The 24218-nt window shown below is 45.0% G+C and overlaps 1 protein-coding gene across 1 annotated transcript in view; it reads right to left on the reverse strand.

Annotated features, from left to right (window-relative positions):
- The window catches only part of LOC126236057 (probable ubiquitin carboxyl-terminal hydrolase FAF-X), a 346675-nt gene that overhangs the window by 314279 nt on the left and 8178 nt on the right, over positions 1-24218 (reverse strand). The window contains exon 3 of the mRNA XM_049945098.1: positions 6-333. Within this exon, the coding sequence (XP_049801055.1) occupies positions 6-333 (328 nt within the window). The remainder of the gene's footprint in view (positions 1-5; positions 334-24218) is intronic.

Below are 24218 nucleotides of genomic sequence, written 5' to 3' on the forward strand. Positions count from 1 at the left end.
CTCACCTTTTCTGCAAAGATCTATTGATGCATTCAATAGCACCTCTAATTCTTGTTCAGGCAACACAGGAACTACCCAACGTGGGCTGGATATCTTTTCTTCAAGCATTGCCAGCTTAGTGTGAGGAAAATCAGGCTCTGGTATGCTTCCATCTTCAGAAGCTATTAGTTCCGCAGGGAGCTGTATTTGATGCTGCGGTAAGATTTGCTGAGGTGATGGAAGTGGTGGAGGCTGTTGCTGCTCTAATGGCAAAGAGTCATTGCTTCCCACCACACCAGTCTCAGGAGACAACTGCATAGTACCCATGCTGACAGGAGGAACAATCTGTGGCTGCTGCAACAATTTAAATTCATTAAGATATTTCCACACACACACACACACACACACACACACACACACACACACACACACACACAGGGAGGGATAGATTTACTCTTAATAATTTCATCATCATTCTGTCTATGATTAAAGAAGAAGGTTATTCCAAGACATTATAGTGAGAAAAACACACAGTAGCAACTTTATCCAAATTAACTGTCGAACTCCATTATATAAGCACACAAATAGTAATATCAGTTACCAAACCACATTTCGCACAAGTGACATTGTTCAAATAATAACTACACACAACCAACTCCTGTACTGTCCAGACTGAGCCATTAGGTCTCCACAGTGATTACTCCTTGCATCAATTATTTGGTTCACCAAGCCTCCAGTGGCTGGTGACATACTTCCTTACCAAGCAGAAGTAGAAGTAGAACATGGAAGTTAAGAAAGGCCGTAACATTTTTAACATAACGACAACTGCTTCAGGAAAATTAGGCTCTGCTATGCTATCTCACATCTAAGTCTCTTAGAAACGACGAAAAATCTTCACTGTAGACATTACATATAACGGCCCCCTTAGAAAATTCCAATAGTCATTATTCCGCACAGAATTTTAAAATATTCTGCAACCCCTAAATGTTTTTTCTTAGAAAATGTCTACATGAAAGACAGAAAATTCACACAGATGTGCACATGTATCACTCTCCCATAAACTTATGTGTGTATGGAGAGAGACCTCAAAACACACCATATAGTGCCCGAGATTCTTATCTTATGGCCAGTCATATGTGGACCACCACCAGCCCCAAGACATCCACTGCTGCCTCAAGATCTACTTCAGCCTCTATGGTCTTCACCTGTATACACCCAAGTTTCCTAATGTCATAGCTGTACCAAGGCAGGCCTTTGATTCCAAGAGACATGACCATGTCCACTCCAGTCTGTTCCCTGCATATTTGTTTTCTCTGTCTCTGCTTGCCATTTTCCATTTTCAACAAGCTTCTCTCCACTGATCACTGAGTGGATCTCAGTTTTCCGAGACCAATACTTTCTCAAAATCTGAATACCACGAAAAGTGGTAATTCATACTCATTGCCGTGTTCTATAATTTCATCACGACTTGCAAACAGTCTACTGTACCATATCCATTTCTGAAGCCAATGTGCTCCTTTGACAAAATCAATGCTCCCTGCATCATCTTCAGACATGTCTTTGCTAGTTATCGGGGGTCCATTTGAAGTGGGACTCATTATTAAAAACAATTCTACTCCAGTCAATAAAATTCCAGAACAAAGACATGTCTGGAGGTGCCCAGGATGGCAGTGAGATATCAACCTGACTGTGGCCCACCATACTGCCCAACAACAAGGAATGTTGATCTGGGGAGCCATTTCTTTCACAGCAGGACCCCTTTGGTTGTCATCCGCAGCACCCTTACAGCACAGCGGTACATCGATGATACTGGGCTTACATTTCAGCAAGATAATGAATGCCCTCACAGATGGCAAGAGTTCCTACTTCGTGCTCACCAAACTTTACCTTGGTCAGCAAAGTAAACGCATCTCTCCCTATTTGAGAATGTTTGGAGCATTACGGTTAAGGTCCTCCAACAGTTTAGGACAACTGGACAAAATTTGGCACAATACCCCTCTGGAGAATGTCCAACAACTATCAATCAATGCCAATCAACTGCTTGCCAGAGGTAGACCAACACATTGCTGACTTGCTCAATTTCCAAGCTCTTTCTCTTGAATAATTAATCCAGCTATTCTGATTTGTTTGTCTGTGCACATATATCACCTCTACCTATTCCTGTCCCATTTGGATAATTGCTTAGTAGAGCATCTTTTTTTGTCTTAGTGTATTATATTTGTTTTATACTATATATTTTTATATAAATTTAAACTTTTATATAAGAATGTAAAATGGCTATGTAAACCATTAGATGATGCTTTGGCATTTGATGCGGTTGATAGGGAAATGCTAGATAAAGTGACCTGACAAGCATTTGGCATTAAATCTAAACTAATAAACATTTTTGTGAAACGCTCAGAGACACCATATCAAAAGAATGGTTTTGAGGTGAAATATCTGAGAAATTCAAAATAAAAACAGTTGTAAGGCACGGTGGGTGACTGTTTCCACTCATCTTCAACTGTGTCCTAGAGAAAATGGTAAGAGAATGGAAAGAAAAAGAACATAAGTTATCACCAATAAGACGGGGGACTAACAACAAATGTACTGAAATTCACTGTCTAGCATTTGTGGATGATTTCGCCATTATTTCAGAAAGCCTAACAAATGCAGGAATACAAATCAATCCCTTAGAAGAAATAGCCAACAAACATAAAAATATGCAACAGAAATCATAGTAACAGGTACTGGACAGATGAACAGTGCTAATAAATTTAATATTTGGGAGAAATGAAACAAGAAAATGGCTTCGAAAAATTTGCTGTAGAGAAAGAGAGTCTATAAAATGTATAGAGCATTTATAACAAAAGGTCTCTGTCTAAAATTTTGAAAATACAACACTACAACACTGTAGTATACCAGAATGTCTTTATGCAAGTGAATGTTTAGTACTGATTTACAAACTACACAAACTTTAAACTTCTAGGAAGAAAAATCATACGAAAAATACTATGTCTGCTAAAAAATACAGAAGTATGGAAATTAAAAAGTAATGAAGAAGTATATCGCAACACAGAAAAACATAACTGAAATGCAACAGAAGAGGTGACTGCTACTTTTGTTTTGTTTTTGGACATGTAAACAGAATGAACAGCAAGAGGTTAACCAAACAGCTTTTTAAATATCTTTGGATCAGGAAGTCAACAGTAACATGAATTCACGAAGTTAGGAAAGATTTGGAAAGAAACAACAGTAAGAGAGTTTGAAGAAGAAAGTGTTAAAAATGGAAGGATTCCAAGGCAGAAGGGAGAAGACAGAGCCAAAATGCCCCGAAGAGAGAGAGAGAGAAAGGATACACAGAAGATGAAAGAATACTGTAAGGAGAAGAAAGGAAGAAGCATTGAAATTGGTGCATGGTTCTTAGACCCAAAGAAGAATAATTCTTTGGGATGCTGAACTTTAGGTTTAATTTAGTCTGGGATACCTAAAGGCAGAAGCGCTGCATCTTCGACAGATACACACACAAAAGATACAGAGCTTTACTTTGCTAGCTTTTGGGATGGAATTCCTTTTTCAAGCTACAGGAGGAACATCAGGAGGAACATGTGCCACCCCCCCCCCCCCCCCCACACACACACACACGCACGCACGCACACCTGTCTCTCTACATTAGGCTCATTCGACTGCAAGCTATTTCTTGGCCGACAATGAGTGTACTGGGTGAGGTGTGGGTGCAGTGTGGGGTGGGGTGTGGGATGGAGAGAAGTGCAGTGAGGCAGAGAGGGGGTTGGGGGGAGCCTCTAGCAGCTCATGGAGAAGTGGGGAGCCATCTGTGGGCTAGCTAGGGGTGCAGGTAGAGGGGGCTGGTAGCAGATTGCTGAGCACTTGGTTTCACAGACTAGGGCATGAGATGGCAGCACACAACTAGCTGACATATTTACCTTAGGTTTAGGCCAGGGAGATACAGAAGCGAAGGATGTGCTGTAAGGATAGCTTCCACCTGCACAGCTCAGAAAAGCTGCTGCTGCTGATGGAGGGTAGGATCTAGATGACACAGGTTGTGAAGCAGCCATGTAAATCTTGTTTGTTGTGCTCTGCTGCGTGTTGTGCCAATGGGTGGTTCACCTTGTTTCTGGCAACAGTTTGATGGTGGCCATTCTTTCTGGTTGACAGCTGGTTGGTTGTCATAACAATGTAAAACACTGTGCAATGGTTGCAGCAGAGCTGGTGGGGTAGGATAAGCCTGATGTGACTGGAGTAGATGGTGCTAGGTGGGTGGATGTGGCAGGTCTCCACAAGGGTATGAACCCTGTTGCAGGGGATTGGCGGTGGGACTGGCTTAGGGATGGACCAGCATGTTGTGGAGGTTGGGTGGACAGTTGAACACCACTTTGGGATGGGATGGAAGTATCTTGGGTATGATGTTCCACATTTCAGGGCATGATGATAGATAATCAATGCCCTGATGAAAGATGTGGTTCAGTCATTCGAGTCCTGGGTGGTATTGGGTGACAAGGGGGGCACTTCTTTGCGGTCGGTTCTTGGGATGAATGTGAGCGTCAGGTGTGTGTGTGTGTGTGTGTTGGGGGGGGGGGGGGGATATTGCATGGGTGATCTGTGTGTATAAGGTCGGGGGGGGGGGGGGGGGGGGGGAGGGTATTGCCTGTCTGCGAAGGCCTTTTCTGGCCTTCAGCATACTGGGTGGGGGTTAGGATGTAGTTGGCTAGGTGTACTAGGAATTAAGTGGTAGGTTTGGAACTATAGGGCGTTGGGAGAGGTCATGGTTCAATCGCAGCAAGGCCATCGGCGTAAGGGATGTTGGTCTATAAGGAGGTTACGTCTACAGTTACGAGTAGGGACTTGAGAGGTACAGGTGTGGAGATTTTGGAGAGCCTGTGCAGGAAGTGGTTGGGTTCTTCTTGTTTTTCTTTTTTTAGATAATGGTTTTAGGGCAGAAAACAGCTATGGTCATAAGCGCCCATTCTGTGGCTTAGGGAAGGGTAAAAACATAAATTAGAAATTTAAATCAGCAGCAATGGAGTGAAACTCAAGGAGGAGGGAAACTAAAAACAGAAGAGAGCTTCAACTGACTGATGTCATCTCACTAACACTTATAAACTCAAAGACGCGATTGGCTGAGCGCGTCATCTGCTAAATGGGAAGATGTATCAGGCGACAGCTGTAAACAGGCGTGTAGCAGATTAAAATAGGGGCACTGAAGTGAAAGGTGTCTTACTGTCCACAATTGAGAGCAGTGGGGACGAAGTGTGGGAGGATTGCCATTTAAAAGATGTCGATGGCTAAAAAGACAATTCCCAATCTGGGGTCTACTTAAAATTACCTCCTCCCGACGACGAGACTGGGAGGAAGAGGTCCAAATACAGGGAAAAGTTTTTATGTCCCATAATTTATTATCCTGTAGTGCAGACCACTGTGTGTGCCATAAAAGAACACGACAGCATAAAACACTCTGTAGATCGGAACAGGGAACCATGCGAACAGCATGCTGAGGAAGAGAGACAGCAGCATTTGCCACTATATTGGCTGCCTTGTTTCCGCATATACCAGAATGCCCTGGGATCCAGAGGAATGCCACAGAGATGCCCCAAGTGGAGCTTGTAAATCCAGTCCTGAATCTGGTGGACCAGAAGGTAGATGGGATGAAGAGCTAGGAGGTTGAGAAGAGAGCTGGGCTAATCCAAACATATACTGTATCTGCTGATGGCAACGGATGTATGGGACAGCCTGGAGAACAGCATAAAGCTCCGCAGTAAATACGGAACACTGGTTGGGAAGCTGAAATCGTCAATAATATAGGCACTCCCGACACCAAAGGAGCCGTCAGCGTAGATAAATGTGGCATCCTCCATCTGTGCGCATAGAGCAGCAAATGCCCAACGATAAACTGGGGGGTGGGGGGGGGGGGGGGTACTATCCTTGGGAAAGGTCCAGTCCGGGGGTGAAGCCAAGGCGGTATCGTACCCCCATTTGTGAAGAAAGTTTTAGGGAACTGGAAGGAAAGTGAATGTAGCAGTTGATGGAAGCAGACTCCCAATGGTAGTAGAGAGGAAGGGCTGCCTGCATACCCTAAATCCAAGGAGGCATCGAAGAAGAAAAAAGACACGATCAGATGAGCAGGCATAGAAGACAGGTGACTAGCATAATGACTCAGAAGGGTAGCTGCTGCCCAGGAGGTATCACTTAGAATACAGAGGTCGGTTGGATTAAAAGAGGGGTAAGGACCAAACAACGAGGTCATCAGTCCCTTGTTCTGAATAAAACAATGCCACAAGTGTGAGGATAAAAGAAACGAGACTGACAACACAAAATGAAATGAAAGGAAAAATCACAAGAACGATGAAAGGCAACAAACGTGTAAATGCAAAAAATGGGATGAAGATAGTAAAACAACAAAGCAGATGACAACGGCTGGCTGACCATGAGAATAATAAGAAGAAGCCAGCCACTCTGCAACACACTAGGGTGGACACAGAAGGACATAGCAAATGCTCTAAAACTTACATCAAATGATAAAACCCACCCTCATGAATAAAACGTAAAACTAAATCAGCCAATGAGGCGTTCTCAGATAAAATTAGCAGCAACGAGTCTGGTAACCCACGATTCCATCACTGGGTAGTCAAGTGGGACAGCGCACCAGAAGATGGGCCACTGTCAATCTCCACCTCATCTTCAGAAGCAAAGCTTGTAGTTAGTGGTGGTGTGACTGCCACTGCAAGTCCCTTGGTCTTGGGGGTCTTCTTTTTGGATTTCTCTTGCTGAGAGGAATTAAATGATTCAGTCTCTGGGACTGACGATACTCGTGGAGCCCTAGGACCAGCTACTTTTGGGCACTTCAGCCACTGGCGGGAGTCATCTTTCCCACTAGCAGAAACCTGGGAAGGGAGTGACCCAAGGTTCAAAATGTTTCACATGGCTCTAAGCACTATGGTACTTAACATCTGAGGTCATCAGTCCCCTAGACTTACAACTACTTAAACCTAACTAACCTAAGGACATCACACACATGTCCGAGGCAGGATTCGAACCTGCGACTGTAACAGCAGCGTAGTTCCGGACTGAAGTGCCTAGAACTGCTCGGCCACAGCGGCCGGCGAAGTGACCCAAGGGAGCCCTTCCTAGCGAGTGGTTCCGAAGAAGACTTACGCTTCTCTGGCTGAGAAGTGGAGACTGGTGTCCCTGATGACTGGAGGGGGTGGGGGGGGGGGTGCTCCCAAGGTAGGTGGTGTGGCAGCAACAGGGAGGGAAGTGCCCCCACCCCCATTATGGGGGCAGGTGTAGTCTTCCGGCTCAGAGAGCCGACTGGAATTTGCAGAACGGATGGGGCTACAACTGTTCTCATAGCCACATGATGTAGATGCTCAAATTTCGTTTTAGCCTCACTGTAGGTCAGTCAGTCCAGGGTCTTGTATTCCACGATTTTCCTTTCGCGCTGTAAAATCCTGCAGGCTGGTCAGCAAGGGGAATGATGCTCTCCACAGTTTAGATGGGAGGCATGGCACATGGAGTACTGGATGTGAAGGGCGTCCACAATCTCGATATGTGACACAGGAAGTACAGCAGGAAAACATATGGCCGAGCTGCCAGCACTTAAAGCACCGCATAGGCGGAGGGATATATGGCTTCACATCACAGAAGTAGGCCATCACCTTGACCTTCTCAGGTAATGTGTCATCCTTGAAGGCCAAGTGAAGGCACTGGTGGCAACTTGATTATCCATCTGAACCCGACAGACGTGACGGACAAAACGAAAGCCTCATAGCTCTAAGGCCTCATCGCTCTAAGTTGGCGCGCAGCTCGTTGTCAGACTGCAAAAGAAGGTCCCTGTGGAATATAATACCCTGGACCATATTTAAGCTCTTAAGGGGTGTGATGATAGTGGAAACATCCACCAAACTTGTCCTCTAAATGGTCTACAAAAAACTGTGGCTTCATTGAAACAAAGGAGTCCCCATTAGTTCTCATACATATGAGGCACCGGGGTGAATAAGGTTCACTGCCATCCTTAGCCTGGTGTTCCTTAGCCTTAGCGTGGCCAGCGAGGGGAATGATTTAGAGTTTTACTTCCTTGCATTGTACCGAGACTTTGAACGCTTACGGGACTGCTGGTGTTTGATCACCAGCAAGTAATGATGTGGTACGCCTCATTGCGTGTCATCTGCCCTGATGCTACCCACTCCGAACAGGGGCGCTCCCCACAGGTGAACCCAGCTGCAGCAAAAGCCACCTGCAATTGCTAGGAGTCCCAATGCCGCAGGGTTACGGGCGTCTACTCTTTGGCGTACATGAGGAGTTAACAGCGCAGGCTTCAGCAGAGTGATCCCTGTGTTGTCAGGGGGCTACAACGAACAGGGTACATGGCGGCCCCACCAAAACGGACTCGCTACTGTGCTGGATATCAGGTGCAAAAAAATTCCATGGTCATTGTCAGTGCAGAAAGTGACAATGCATAGTGCATGGTGGAAAACGCGCCCAGGGAGGTGTTCTCACACAAGACATGGAGAATGAGCGGGACTGCAATGCAACGACGAGAAAGCACGCTACAGATCTCAAGGCACGATGGACACAATGCACTATATAAGGCACCCTTCCACAATTGGCTCGCGCTTCGGAAAAATTTTGAAGAATGGAGGTAAAACCCTACAGGGGACCATCACGTAAAGGCCGAAATGTGTGAGACTCCTTTTAGTCGCCACTTATGACAAGCAGGAATACATCAGGCCTATTCTTACTCCCAGACCCGCAGGGGGGGGGGGGGGGGGGGGAAGAACACAGAGGGTGTTGAGGAATCGTAGACAGTGAGCTGAAAGATACGAAACGTGGGAAGACTAGCACAGTTTCCTGTCAAACATAAGTCCCAAGAATTTGGCAATGTCCAAGAACGGAAGGTCAACAGGGCCTAGATGTAGAGAAGGCAGATAAAACTATGTATGATGCCAAAAGTTCACACAGATCGTCTTACGGGGACAAAATCTGAAGCCGGTTTCGATGCCCCATGAGTGGAGGCCATCAAGACATCCTTGAAGATGTCGTTCAAGAAGGCTAGTCCGTTGATGTAGTAGACAGCAAAATCGGCTACAAAGAGGGAGCCCAAGGCATCGGGAAGGAGGCAATCCATAATTGGATATATGGCAATGGCAAACAGCCCTGGGGAACCCCAATTTCTTGGGAGAAAGTACGGGATAGGTTAGTGTTCACCCACACCTTAAATGTGTGCTCTGTCATAAATTTGCGGACGAAATGGGGTAACGGACCTCGAAACCCCAAGAGAACAGGGTGTAGAGGATGCCTGTCCTCAAACAGGTAACATGTGCCCTCTCCAGATCAAAAAATATGGCCAACGTTTGGTGTTTTCTGAGAAAATTGTTCATGATATAAGTGGAGAGAGTAACAAGATGGTCAAATGCGGAACAATGCCTTCGGAAACTGCATTGGGCAGTTGTAAAATGTTTTGGGACTCCAGCCACCAGCCTAAACAACAATTTACCATACACTCCAAAACCTTACAAACACTACTTGCGAGAGAGATTGGGTGATAGCTGGAGGGGAGATGTTTGTCCTCCTCAGGTTTCAGAACAGCAATGACAATAGCTTCCCGCCATCTTCTGGGAACGATACTGTCAACTCAAAGTTAATTATACAGCCGAAGGAGGTAGTACAGACTAGAGTATGATGGATGCAGCAACATTTGGAAGTGAATACCATCCGGTCCTGGAGCAGAAGAGCAAGAGGAGAAGAGTGCATGTCTGAGCTCCCACAAGGAAAATCAGCATTATAGTTCTCGCGATTTGAGAGGAAAAAGCAAGAGGTCGCTCTTCCGCTACCAGTTTCTTTGGGAGAAAGGCTGGTGGGTAAATAGAAGAGCTCGAAATCTCAGGTGTGTAAATAGAAGAGCTCGAAATCTCAGCAATGTGTCAATCCAATAAGTTCGAGATTGTGACTAGGTCCATTAAGGTGTCCTGCACGACAGTTAGCCCGGAAACCAAGGAAAAACTGATGAGGGAGTGAAGATATTAAATAAGCTGGTAAAGAAATCCCAACTTGCCTTTTTGCTATGGCGTATGAAGCAACTGCATTGCGCACATAACTGCTTATAGTGGATACAGTTGGCCAACATATGATGATGGCGGTAAACGCGAAGAGCACATCTCTGCTCGCGTATTGTGTCCTTGCATGCCTTGTTCCGCCAAGAAACTACGGGGTGTCAGGGCAAAGGAGAGGTACGAGGTTGGTTGGTTGGTTGGTTGGTGGTGCAAAGAGACCAAACTATAGGGTCATCAGTCCCTTTTTCCTGACGCAAGCAAGGCTCAAGGTACAAAAACACCCAACACCACACTTAAAAAGAAAAAGAATGGAATGAACAAAAAACGGGGAAAACATACACCACAAGGAAAAGTAAAAGATATTAAAACCATAGAGGAGATGATCTGGTCTGACTGATCACAATAATAAAAGATGAACCAGGCACTATGCCACACATTAAAATGTCCACCCCAAAAAGACAAGGCGAGATGAAATCAAGGGTGCGTGATGGCCTTGGAGAGAAGGTGAAATGCCCACCCTTAGATGGTATGATAGAAACCTTCCTCACAAATAAAATGTACATCTAAATCTGCTATTGAGGCACTGTCACCCAACACTGAAGGTAGGGTGCTGGGAAGGTTAAAAGTCTGCCGCAGAGGGGCTAAAAGTGCGCAGTCCGGCAAGATATGGACGACAGTCATATGTGAGCCACAGTGACACCAAGATGGGTCCTTGCGACAGAGGAGATAGCCATGTGTTAGCCACATATGGCCAATGTGGAGTCGGCAGAGAATCGCAGAGTCCCTGCGAGAGGCCCCCCCATGGATGACTTCCACACAGTCTTAGTGTCCTTATTGGCACGCAGTTTGTTGTGTGTACTGAGATAATGCCATTCCGCCTCCCAAAGGTGAAAAAACCTTGTAGCGTAATAATGATCGCAGGTCAGTTATGGGTATGCCCATCTCCAGAAGCGGTTTCTGTGTAGCCTGTTTGAACAGCCTGTCGGCAAGTTCATTTCCTGGGATTTCGACGTGGCCTGGGGTCCAAACAGACACCACGGAACGACTGGACCATTCCAGGGCACAGATGGACTCGTGGATGGTCGCTACCAAAGCATGGCTGGTGTAGCACTGTTCAATAGCTTGCAGGCTGCTCAAGGAGTCAGTACACAGGAGAAACGACTTGCCAGGGCATGTGCAGATGCACTCAAGAGCATGAGAAATGGCTGCCAGCTCTGCAGTGAAAACACTGCAGCCATCTGGCAACAAGTGCTGTTCAATATGTCCTCCATGAGCATACGCGAAGCCAATGTGACCATCAGCCATAGAGCCGTTGGTATAATCCACTACATGGTCCCGGTACATGTCAAGAATCTAGAGGAAGTGATAGCGGAGAGTCACAGGGTTAACGGAGACCTTAGGGCCATGCGAAAGGTCCAGAAGAATCTGCGGCCTAGGTGTACACCATGCAGGTGTACGTGAATTGACCTCGAGGAGAGACGGTAATAGGAAGGATTCCTGTTCAGACAGAAGGGACCATACGCGAAGGTGAAATGCCCACCCTTAGATGGTATGATAGAAACCTCCCTCACCTGCCCTGACCTGGGACGCCGATGCGGGAGATGAACCGCCGTGGGTGGAAAAAGGAAGTGATAATACGGATGCTCAGGAGAATTACGAATGTGTGCAATGTAACTGGCGAGCAGTTGTACATGCCTAACCTTCAATGGAGGGACTCCGGCCTCCACCAAGAGGCTGGTCACAGGACTCATCCGAAAACCTCCTGTTGCCAGTCGAACCCCACAGTGGTACACTGTATTGAGTAAACGCAATGCAGAGGGTACCACCGAACCGTAAAACAGACTCCCATAGTCAAGACAGGATTGAACAAGGGCTCTGTAGAGCTGCAGCAGCATGTTGCTCAGGAAGTGGAGGGCATTGAGGTGCTGTCAACAATCCTGCTTCAGCTGATGAAGATGAGGAAGACATGTCCATCAGGTGTCGAAAACCAGTCCTAAGAATTGATAGGTCTCCACTACAATGAGTGGATCGCCATTAAGGTAAAGTTCTGTTTCCAGATGAACGGTATGACACTGACAGAATTGCACGACACACGACCTCGGGGCTGGAAACTGGAAGCTGTGGGCAAGAGCTCATAACTGCGCCTTGTAGGTGGCTCCCTGTAGGCTCTGCTCAGCGACACCAGTACTGGAGGAGCTGCACGAAATGCAGATGTCTGCACACAGGGAAGGTGAGACGGGCGGCCCGACGGTTGCTGCTACACCCTTAATGGCCACTAAAGTAAACTCAATACAGAACCCTGCGGAACTTCATTCTCCTGGATATTCGGGGTGGGGGGTGGGGTGGGAGGCACCAACTTGGACACGGAAAGTACGAAGCGATAGGAAATTTGGTTAAACATCTGGAGTGGGCCCCCGGAGACCCCACTCATATAATGTGGCAAGAATATGATGTCGCCACGTCATGTCTTAAGCTTTTTCGTAAATCAAAAATGACGGCAACCACGTGTTGGCGTCTGGAAAAGGCTGTTCGGATGGCAGACTTGAGGGAAACTAGATTATCAGCGGTAGAGTGGCCCTGGCAGAAACTGCCCTGGGATGAAGCCAGTAGGCCATGACTCCAGGACCAAAACACAACCGTCGACTTGCCATACATTCTAACAGCATACAAAGAACGTTGGTGAGGCTGATGGGAAGATAGCTGTCCACATCAAGCAGGTATTTGCCGGAGATGAGCACTGGAATGATGGTGCTCTCTCGCCATTGTGATGGGAGGACGCCTTCACACCAGATCCGTTTGAAGATGACTAGTCAATGTTGCTTGTGGCTGGACAAGAGATGTTTGATCATATGTCTGTGGACCCGACCTAGCCCAGAAGCTGTGTCAGAGCAATGTGCAAGGATACTGAGGAGCTCACACTCTGTAAATGGAGCATTATAGGGTTCACTGTGACATTCAGTGAACGAGAGGGCTTTCCTTCCCATCTGCCGTTTAAGGGTATGAAATGCTGGGGGATACTTCTAAGATGTGGAGACTCGAGCATAGTACTCGGCAAAGTGCTTGGCAACTGCGTTTACGTCAGCAGACAACACGCCATTGATGTGAATGCCAATGACACCTGTCGAGGTCTTACTCGCAAGCACGTCTGATCTGCATCCAGACTTGGGAAGGTGACTTATGGCACCCAATGGTCAAGACGTACCCCTCCCAACATTCCTGTTTCCGTCTTTTTATAAGCTAGCAAACGCGGGCACGGACCTGTTTAAAAGCTATTAGGTTCTCTAGGGAAGAGTGACGCTTGTGTTGCTATAGAGCTCGCTGCCGCTCTTTAATGGCCTCAGCGAATTCCTGCGACCACCAACATACCAACTTTCACCGACCCTAAAGAACACGGGATCGTGTTTTCCGCCGCAGAAACTATTGTTCTAGTGACCTACTCAACTACCACATCAATTGTACCATGTGGGGGGAGATTCAACGGTGACAGCAAAGATGAAAGCTTCCCAGTGTGCCTTGTTTAAAGCTCATCTTGGTAGACGTTCAGGAGAATAGTGCTGGGGGAGGACAGGAAGATGGGAAAGTTGTCACTACCACACCAAGTCATCGTGGGCTCTCCAGTCGACAGATGGGAGATGTCCTGGGCTATAGTGGGATAAATCCATGGCTGAGAAAGTGCCATGAGCCACACTGAAATGTGTGGGGGCCCCAGTATGTAAGAAAATGAGAGAGAGTTTAAACAGGAAAGTCTAGACATCTCTACCTCGGTCAGCAAGCACCGTGACACCCCACAAGGGGTTATGGGCATTAAAATCTCCCAAAAGTAGGAAAGGTTTAGGGAGTTAATGAATCAGTGCAGCCAACGCATTCAGGGGTACTTCACCATCTGGAGGAAGATATACGTTGCACACAGTTATTTCCTGTGTTATCCTTATCCTGACAGCCACAGCTTCAAGAGGGGTTTTAAGAGGCACAGGTTCGCTGCATACTGAGTTCAGGACCTAAACACAAACTCCACCTGACACAGTATTGTAGTCACTACGGTTCTTTTAATATCCCCTACAGCCTCAGAGGGCAGGGGTCCACATTGCCGGGAACCAGGTTTCCTAGAGGGCAATGCAGAAAGCAGGTGTAAAGCTTAACAGTTGCCATAGCTCAGGTAGGTGGAGGAAAAAAAAAACCGCAGCATTTCCACTGGAGGATGACGTTATCCTGAGGTTGGGAAGGCATGAAGCACGCAAGGAAGCAGGTTACGCCTCAGGGTCACCTGCTGCCACCAATTGAGTATTTGTATCCATCCCTATTGTGGATGAGGCATCAGTGAGATCTAAGTCCTCAGGGGACGCTGACATCTCCACCTCATCTGCAGGTGCAGAATTGGTAGGGAGTGGTGATGTTAGGACCACCAGAGGGTCCTCCTTCTTAGCAGACTTCTTTGTTTGCTTGCCTTCTCGCTTCTCTTTAGGGGCTCGCTGGGAGGACTTCTCCGAAGTAGTTTCAGGCACAGGGGAAGATCGTAAAGCTCTTCGTCCAGCAGCTTTTGGCTCCTTTAGCCACTGGTGAGTGTCCGCTGTGGCATTAGTGGAGATCTTGGTAGAGAGGGTCCCAAGGGACCCCTTCAACATGAGAGGAACCTGAGGAGGCTGTTGCTTCTCCAGTTGAGGGGAAGGGACCAATGGACCAATGTCCCCTGCATTTGGGGAGGGGGGGGGGGCGGCTTGCTCCCAAAGTAGGTACTTTGGGAGCAACAGACTGAGATTTTCCTACCACCAAGGAGGCCGATGTATTCTGGAGGCCCGGAGGGCCCACTGTTTGCCATTTTTCCATATTCGAAACGTAAAGCGTCTGACTGCGTATACTCTGTCCGCCACTTGCACATACGGCCAAAGAAAGGCCTAGTCAGAATCGGACGTCTCCGACGGATCCACCGTCTGCGGCGTGCACGGCGAAGCAACATATTCCGCTTCATCCGACGATATATTAATGGTCTCCGCCTCAACATCATTGTCCGACGCGTCCGACGCCACCTCCTGTTTAACATTTACACAATGCAATATATGGCAATCTGCATGGACAACCCGAAGTCGGGATATAAGTGCCTCATCACCAATATTAAATTCATTTGAAACAAATATTACAAGTCCACGATGCTTTATTACCATTCCTGGTTTATTCTTAACATTTACAGTGACAGGTCGACCCTCTACAATGCGTTTTAATATAGACGCAAAAGGTCGCCAACGTAGCCAATCGAATTCTTCAAAGAGAATAACTTGATGGATACTTACACTGGACGATCGAGCAAACAAGAAAATATTTGAAGACCAGGGTAGCTTAGAGAAAGTCAGAATAGCCTGTTCTAATAAGTTGGGACCTTTTAGTTTAAAGCCTGATAAATCATCTGGTGTACCGTGGAGGAAATATACTAGACGTAATCATTTTAAGTTTGTAACATATTCAAAACCAGAAACAAGTGCAGACATAACAAAAGTCAGAAATTGGGGTGAATTGGAAAATCAATGTAAATGTAAAAACAAATTATTTCAAGGAACTAACCCATTTTATGTTGGATTGCTAATTGCTGGTGATGAACCGGAGAAAAACGATCTTGTTCAAAGTGAAGTAAAGTATGTAACATTTGTTGTAAGAAATCGTGTTTATATGACTTTCTGTAAGCGTAAAGGAACGGTCACATTTTAAATAAAGATTATTGTTTACAGCTAATGTCTGCGTTGGAATTCTTTTACGCCAACTGGGAACATATAAGGAACTATCCCGACGACCTACGTCTTGCATTCCTGGTTCCTACCAACCAACAACGAATCGATGATCTAGCTATCATATTCTATGGGAATAAAATAAATTATGCCGCAGCTGTAATAGTATTATCAAGACTGCACCGCTTCTCATGTTGGACAGTGCTGTCACTTCCCCAAACTTATCCTCAAGATGTTCAACAAAATACTGAGGGTTCATAGGTAGAAAGGAGTCCCCGTCCATTCTGCTACAGACTAAATAGTGAGGCCAATATGGCTCTCTTCTTCCTGTAGCCTTATGTTCCTCCCCTGCGGAGGGAAACAATTTAGGGTCATACCTGTCAGCATTGTATTTGATCTTGCCCTTCTTAGAGACTGCTGGTCTCGTACGGTCACCGCAAGAGATGACTTAGTCCGCTTCATTGCGGGTCATCCACCCTGATGCCACCCACTCCTATCAGGGGCTCTCCCCACGGGCACCACCCAGCCACAGCAAAGACGAACTAGCATGATGGCCATTGCTGGGAGTCCTGATACCCCAGGAAGGCAGACATCTACTCCTTGGCATATGTGGGGATCTGCAGCTCAGGCATCAGCGGTGCGATACCAGTGTTGTCAGGGGGCTACCACCAAATGGGTACATGACCCCCCCACCAAAATGGACTGGCTACCGTGCTGGATATTGGGTGCAGAGAAATCCAATATTGTAATGGCGGCGAAAGAGGACAGGAGGCACCGGAAGAAGGTGACGTACCCTGGAAAGTGTCCTCACCCAAATAGATGAATTGCAGGTGGAGATACAAAGCCATGACAAGATGTTCATGAGACCGTATCTAAGGCCGGTATTACACTATCAAATTTCTTTGTCAAAGATTTGATCAAAGATGTGATCAAATATTCTGTCAAATATATTTGACAAAGATGTTTGACATAGCGCTAGAAGGGGTATTACACTGTCATCAAACTTTTCGTCAAAGTTCAAGATGGCTGACAACAACTTGTTATTAACAAGTGGCCACGAAAGCCTTAACAATTTTGTAACTTGTTATTAACCGCAGCAGTTGCACTTACCGCAATTACATTGTGTGCACATGCGGAAAAGATGTGGGGGAAAAAAATGAACCATACATACAAGGTTGACAGTCTCTAACAACTTGATAATAAATTCAGTTGGGAGGAGCACACCACAGAACTGCAGGAGCGCCTTAACCAATCTGTATTTGCAATTCGAGTGTTAGCAGACATAGGCAACATAAAAATGAAAAAGCTTGCATACTTTGCCTACTTTTATTCCATAATGTCGTATGGTATAATATTTTGGGGTACATCGTAAAGTCAACAAAAGTTTTCAGAGTCCAAAAGCGTGTAATACATGTTATTTGTGGAGTAAATTCACGGACATCCTGCAGAAACCTCTTCAAAGAACTGGGTATACTAACTACTGCCTCTCAGTATATTTACTCCTTAATGAAATTTGTCCTAAATAATATATCTCTTTTTCCAACAAACAACTCAGTTCATACATACAATACCAGGAACAAAAATGATCTGCACAAGGACTTAAAAGCACTTAATTTAGTTCAAAAAGGGGTCAACTACTCAGCAACACTCATCTTCAATAATTTGCCAGCAAACATAAAAAATTTAGTTACAAATGAAGATCAGTTTAAAAGAAGCCTGAAAGACTTACTAGTGGCCAACTCCAACTCCATTGACGAAATTTTTAATAGAAACAAATGATGTATTTATTCATACTATTAGTATTGTTATTTCAGCTTTAAAAAAATTGATGTGTTCCACATCCACAAGGATCTCCTCAGCACGGATCTATGGAACGAAAAACTAATCTAATCTGGGCGAAGCCGTGGGTTTTACGACAACACGATAAAAGCATTCAGCAAAACTTGTTACGTGAGCTTACAGTGGAAGACGTCAAGTCGTACATTAATTACTTAAGAACGGATGAGCATACATTTCTGTATGTGCTCAGTGAAGTGTATCCTCATATCACAAAGCACAATATTCACTCAAGAACTGCTACATCTTCAGAAGACACGCTCACTGTAACACTCCGATTCCTTGCTACAAGAGAGGGTTATGCTGGTTAGGTTAGGTCATGTCAGGTCTCCAATCTTCTTAATCTATTTTTGTATTCAGGGTGCCTCACATTGTAAAGCGCCTCATCAGCTTCATACATCTCTATTAATTTTGTAGTTGTTGGCACACACCAATTGTATTTACCGGCAATGTTTATAAAAACACTACAGACGACAGAATGCTGTAGCGATGCTAGCGCTCCATGTGGTAACGTGTCACATTGCAGTGAACAGAAGACAAGCAATTTCTTTGATCAAATCTACAGCGAGGCCCTAGATTTGATCAAATATTGGACGACATTTGACAAAGTCCCTATTACACTATCAAATAGCTTTGACAAAGATATTGGACAAATATATTGGACAAAGAAATTTGATAGTGTAATACCAGCCTAAGGGCACTACGGTTAACTCGTGCACCACGTAAGGCGTCCTTTCCCATATGGCCCACACTTCTGTAGAATTTGGAAAGTGGCAGGCCAAACCATAAAATGGGACCTGAACTTACAGTGCCAAAAGAGAGACTCCTTTTAGTCACCTCTTACAACAGGCAGGGATACCTCGGACCTATTCTAACCCCTGGACCTGCAGGGGGGGGGGGGGGGGGGGGGGGGGGGAGGAACAATGTATTGAACATTCCGCGGCTGTAAGAATAACTTTCATAACATGAGTGACCTGATCGTCGATGCTAGGAAATTGACAGTCATGTCATCAAATGTTGCCAGAGAGGAGAAAAGTGTCTAATTGGCTTGGGAAAACTTCCAGTGCCTTGGACACACAGATGACAGTTGTGGCTGTAATCGAAGGACACATGGAAAATGTTCACTCAAGTGTGTATCAGTCAAAGCGAACTACTCAAAGCTCTGAACTAGCTGAACAGTACCGACCAAAAGGTCCAAATCAGAGTAGGTTGACATGGATGCAGACAAAAATGTAGATTCTTGAGGCAAACAAGATCCGCTTGGTGCATGAGGTCAATCAATAGGGAGCCTCATGGACAAAGACGCAGGGATCCCAAAATGGGTGGTGGGCATTGAAGTGCCCAACCAGCAAACAAAGGGGTGCGAGCTGACCAAAGAGATAAATGAGATCGGCTTTTGCCAGTGGTGTGGACGATAGAATGTATATGGTACAAAGAGAGAAGGTGGATCCAGTAAGGGAGAGATGTATGGTGTCAGCTTGGAAGGAACAGTGTAAATGGATTGGGTGGTAATGGATAGTATCATGGAGAAGAATCATATGTCCCTCATGCACTGGAACAGCAAGAGAAGGGAGATCAAACGGGACTGATTGGTAATGTGGGAAGACAAAGAAATCATTGGGATGTAGCTTTGTTTCCTGGAAACAGAAGATGACCGGGGAGTATGATAGTAAGAGGAGCAACAGTTCATCCTGATTGGAGTGTATTCCGCAGATATTCCAATTGATAACTGACACAGGACAGACGAATAAAGGAAAAATCTCACCATGGTTGGTGTCAACTCAGCGACCACCGAAAGCCAGTGGCCGATGGCGTGAAATGGCATTCAGCCAGAGGCAGAAGATCCAGATCCTGATCCATAGGTTGTTCGGGGGCAGCTCCTGCCGCCAGTGACTGGCTGGGTGATGGGATGCCAGTAATGCGTCTTGGCGACATGGAAGATGGCCGAGAGTGGCGCTGTAGAAGGAGACACGCCGTGGTGGAGAAGGAGAGGAATTGTTGTTCTCATGAGCCTTCTCGGAAAAAGGACATTGACACGAAGGAGTTTGAGGGTTGTGAAGTCTGGGTATGGAAACTCTACACGGGTAGGCTCTTTTTTTTGGAAGTCTGGGCATCCGATTTTGGGGCCCGTGATTTAGCTGGAGCCAATGAAGGTTGAGCCTTAGAGTGAGCAGATGACGGTGGGGAGGTTGAACAGGCGATCTCTGGGCTGGCTGATCTGGCGACTGTGGCGCTAAAGGTGATATCGCTAGTCTGCATGGCTAGTTAGTAGGTCAAGGAGAGGCAAGGACAATGCTATTTGAGCAGCAACGGTGGGCACCTTTTCCTTCACTCAGATTTCCTGACTAATTCGTTCATCTCTAAAAATAGGGCAATCTCTAGAGGAAGCAGCATGGTTGCCCATACACTTGATGCAATGAGGGGATGGGGGTGACCAATCACCCTCATGGGCATCCCTACCACAGGTAACTCATTTGGCCATATTGGAACATGACTGGCTGGTATGATTAAATCTCTGACACTGACAGCAACACGTGCGGTTTGGGAGGTAGGGCGAACTGAAATTATCTCATATCCCCCACAACTTGTGATGGGTTTAAAGAACGGTGTACTTCCACCCAGACAGGGAAGGTGTGTAGCAGTGTAGTTCGAAGCAATTTTTGTGCCTGGAGGGTACTGTTTTTCTAATAACACGATGCCATTTCTTAACCAGGAACAAGACTACAGGACCTGCAATTGGCTCGATACCTTTCTGAGGCCGAGAAACGACTAGGAACTTTGGCAGGGAATTATGCATTACCCCATCACCGACTACACGTGGGTCAGCCTTCGGACACGCAGCAGAGAAGAAGGTAAAGAGAAGAATCAAGGAAAGAGAAGGACAAAGTAAGGACAGATACTTTACTCTGTAGAGATAAAAGAAGAGAAGAAATTTCATTTGTTCACAAGCATCCGTCTCCAGATGTAGGCACAAAACATACCCACAAAGAGAGGGAGAAGGGAAAGGGGAAGGGGAGGTGGGATCGGGGACAGGGAGGGATGTGGAAAGGGAAGGCATGCAGCCTGGAAAGGGAAGAGAGCTGCACGAGCTCGAGGTCCCGTGCTTGCCACGCAAGTATCCACAAAAGAGTTGTGGACCCCATGGGGGAGGGGAGGGGGGGGTTGTTGGCTACGTTTTGGGCAACTGGCTGTAGTTGTTGGTCAACAATGGCAGAGATTCCTTCGGCAGGGGGGGGGGGGGGGGGGGCGGCACTGTAACAAGCCACAATGCGGCAATCAGGATTGTTAGATTCGTGGATTTTGGAGAGCAAGTAGAAGGTGGGTATGCGGGCTGTTGTTGGAGTGAGTGGGGAGATGGATTGAGGGAAGAGGTTCTGGGAAGTGCCTAAGGATTTCCGCAGGGACTACAGGTTATTTTGGATGCAGTACTTCTGCCTTTAGGTGAGTGTCTCCTTTATTCCTAAATAATACATTATTCTCAACCAGAACTTTCTGTACATTATTAGTCTGGTACAGGTATCTACGATTAAACAAATTGTCTCACGACTTTCTACCTAGTGAGTGCTATTTATATGACACGAGGTGAGCAATTGAGATGGAGTGATCTCAAAGAAATACGATCCACAACCATAACTCTAAAGGAGATATAGATGAAGGGAGTGGTCTCTGCTCCCCTTTTGTCCCTCAGTCATGATCTGGAGGGAAAAGTGGCCACACACCACATTACTGATTCTCTGTATTTTTACATGTGACTCCTGCTCTCCATGTGATGTCACTGTCAAAAGAATGTGTACTTCCAAGTGATATCAAGTGACCGATGACAAGCTTGAACGCCACTGTAACAGAAGCAGATTTTGCTCCCACAAGACAGTGATCTCCTTAAGAAGAAGATTGGGCTAATCATATATAAAGCTCAAGTTTTAACTCTGATTTGATGTAGTCTGAACATTGTGAAGATTTATGCAATGTGTATTTACACTCTGCAGCTCATTAGTCCATGACCATTTGCAATTCAGAAGTGATTTAGGACTCTCACACTCTATGAAAATACTTTATTATTTTGTAAAAAGCTGTCAATTTTATTTAGTTCCATTTGGTGCTTTATCAGTCCACTTTCCATCGTCATTCTCCTAGATATATAGTCTTAAATGTGCTATTCACACATACTTTGCAGGGTTGAAATTGAGCAAGAAGTTTAGCATGGAGCCACTTAGACAGGTACAGTTGCTTCTAATCTAAAATCAGAATCTTAAAATATATGAGAGTTTTAACAAATGAAAAATTCAATGCAGAAGAATATATTAAATTATGAGGCAGAACTGCAGGCCTTTACTTTCTTTTAAGAGAAAAAACAAATAGTGCTGCCAACACTCTCACAAAACCAAAAGAACATGCCATTACACTAGATTTCACAACTGTTAGTTCCTTGGTGAGGAGGGGGATAGGCTGGGAAGGTAAGAGGTAAGAGTAAGTCATTGAAGATGAGAGAAGTGCACCTGGAGTGAGAAAGTGGGTACACAAATGTGGAAGAGACATAAACTAACAAATGTGGGGTTGTTGGAGGCAATAAAACCATTTCTGAGAAATCACTATAAAATGGTTTTCAACAACAAGTGAAAACAGAAAGCTATTGAACTTGGTCCAAGTAACAGATTATCATCTCCAAACACAATATAGGACATTTAAGACTGGCTCTGCTGACTACACTAATTTAAAATCTGTATACAGTGTTTTTTATTCAACAAATGACATTAATAACAATCCTACAAGCTTATATTAATTCCTCTGCAATTCCTTCTTCTTTCGATTTTCCTCACCTTCACCATCCACTTCAAATTTTCACTACTCTCCTCCTGTTTCCTGTTCCGCCTCTTGGGCCTCAAAATGTTCAAAGTTTCCAATTTTTATTTCATTTACCTTTTTTCAGTTGTGTTAAGTAGTCAACTGTATTTCGTTCTTCAAAGGAACTTTCACCTCAATACTTCCGCTAACCACAATTTTTTCCCATGAAATCAGCCAGGACAACGTAGTATGCATGTGCATGTATCTCACCTCCACAGTTCTGAACAAGGATTTGTCCAAAAGCTACCATCATTATTCATCTTGTTTATGAGCCTATCAATGAATCACCTTTATGGTGAGTTGCTACCTTTGCTGCTTGGATTATTTAATTCTCACCTGGGACTTTAGACTGCGATTTTTCCTTCCCTGTGTGTTGATTTGATGGTCATCTAAATTTAGCCAGTCATATGAAGCATTTTAAAAAGCATGCTCTCTGATAAACTTAATTTCAAGTGTTCAAGTCACTGAGTTCCTTTCCCATCCTTATTGCAAAACACAAAACTCCAGTGTACACTGTAGTCAAACTCACAAACAAGGCACACATCAGAATTACACTAAAGGACAACAAGACACTATAACATTCTGATCATAGATGTTATGAATTCAGTATACAAATATCCCTAATGTTTCATGTGTATATCCTACATTAAAAAGTGTAATTTCTAGGCGAAATTAAATTTCTTGAGTTGTTCCAAGTTATAAGTTATCTTTAAAGTATTATTTTAGACTATAACTTATGATTGCTGACTGACCATTAGCAATGTTATGAAGATTTCCAAACAAGCAATTTAATGATGAAAACAGCCACCACATAATAAAGTGCACACAGGACGGGACTGTATTTAGCTAAGTAAATATCTTGGGTTCTAAGAATTAAGGATTCATTCCTAAGCACCATAAACAATTATCTTCTGTGCTATATATACCATGGTACTCTTTTTTCACTATAATTAAAGAACTGGAAAAGTTGCTCAGTAATCACAATAACCGTTTTGGTAAAAAATTTTATGATCTGCTTTTGTGGCTGCACACTATAAATTTTGGCAGCTGTAGTGATGAGTTATGAAGGTCTCTTCTTCCAAAAATTCTGCTGGTGATATGATGCACCTTTTTAAATTTTTCACAATAAATAATTTCCTGTGACTAATTTCTCCCATCATACTTCATGAGTAAGTAGTTTATGGGTGAGTGGCTGGATGTCACTGTCCAATGAGCACAATATTCTGGCAAACAACCATGCTGTCAACATCAGACATGGTGATGAACAGATAGCCTAGGAGTTGGTGCAGATTTTTATCTCTTCTCACACAGGCACAGTTGCACATGCATCACCTCCTCCACCCTTCTCCCACCGACACCACTCTACCCACAGTCCACCCCAGCAACATTTTGTGCTGGTAGCGTCTTGGTTATCATCTCGCCTTCCCTCAAAGTTAGCCTGTTGTGAGATCGCTCTTTTCTCTTTTTAATCAGACTAAGTGCTTCTTCCGAGGATTTACTCTGCATGTAACCACTTTCACAACTGAATGGCAGTTCCCTTTCTCGAATCTTGAAGTTTCTTTAATGCACACTCCCAGAAGTTGGACATCTATGTCAGCACCTTGGTACAGTCATGTTTTGAGCACCCCAACTTTGAGAGCCAGCAGAGGAACAGCCAAGACTTTGCCAGCATGTGCCCTTGGGCGCAATCAGCAGACTGAGCATGTGTCAGCAGGAGAAGCAATACATCATATTACATGAGAAGTGAATGAAAATAAATTTGTAATTGCGGTTGAAACATGGTCAAAAGAAAAAACTTTCT

Source organism: Schistocerca nitens, chromosome 2 (genome assembly GCF_023898315.1).
Source record: "Schistocerca nitens isolate TAMUIC-IGC-003100 chromosome 2, iqSchNite1.1, whole genome shotgun sequence".
Taxonomy (NCBI): Eukaryota; Metazoa; Arthropoda; class Insecta; order Orthoptera; family Acrididae; genus Schistocerca; species Schistocerca nitens.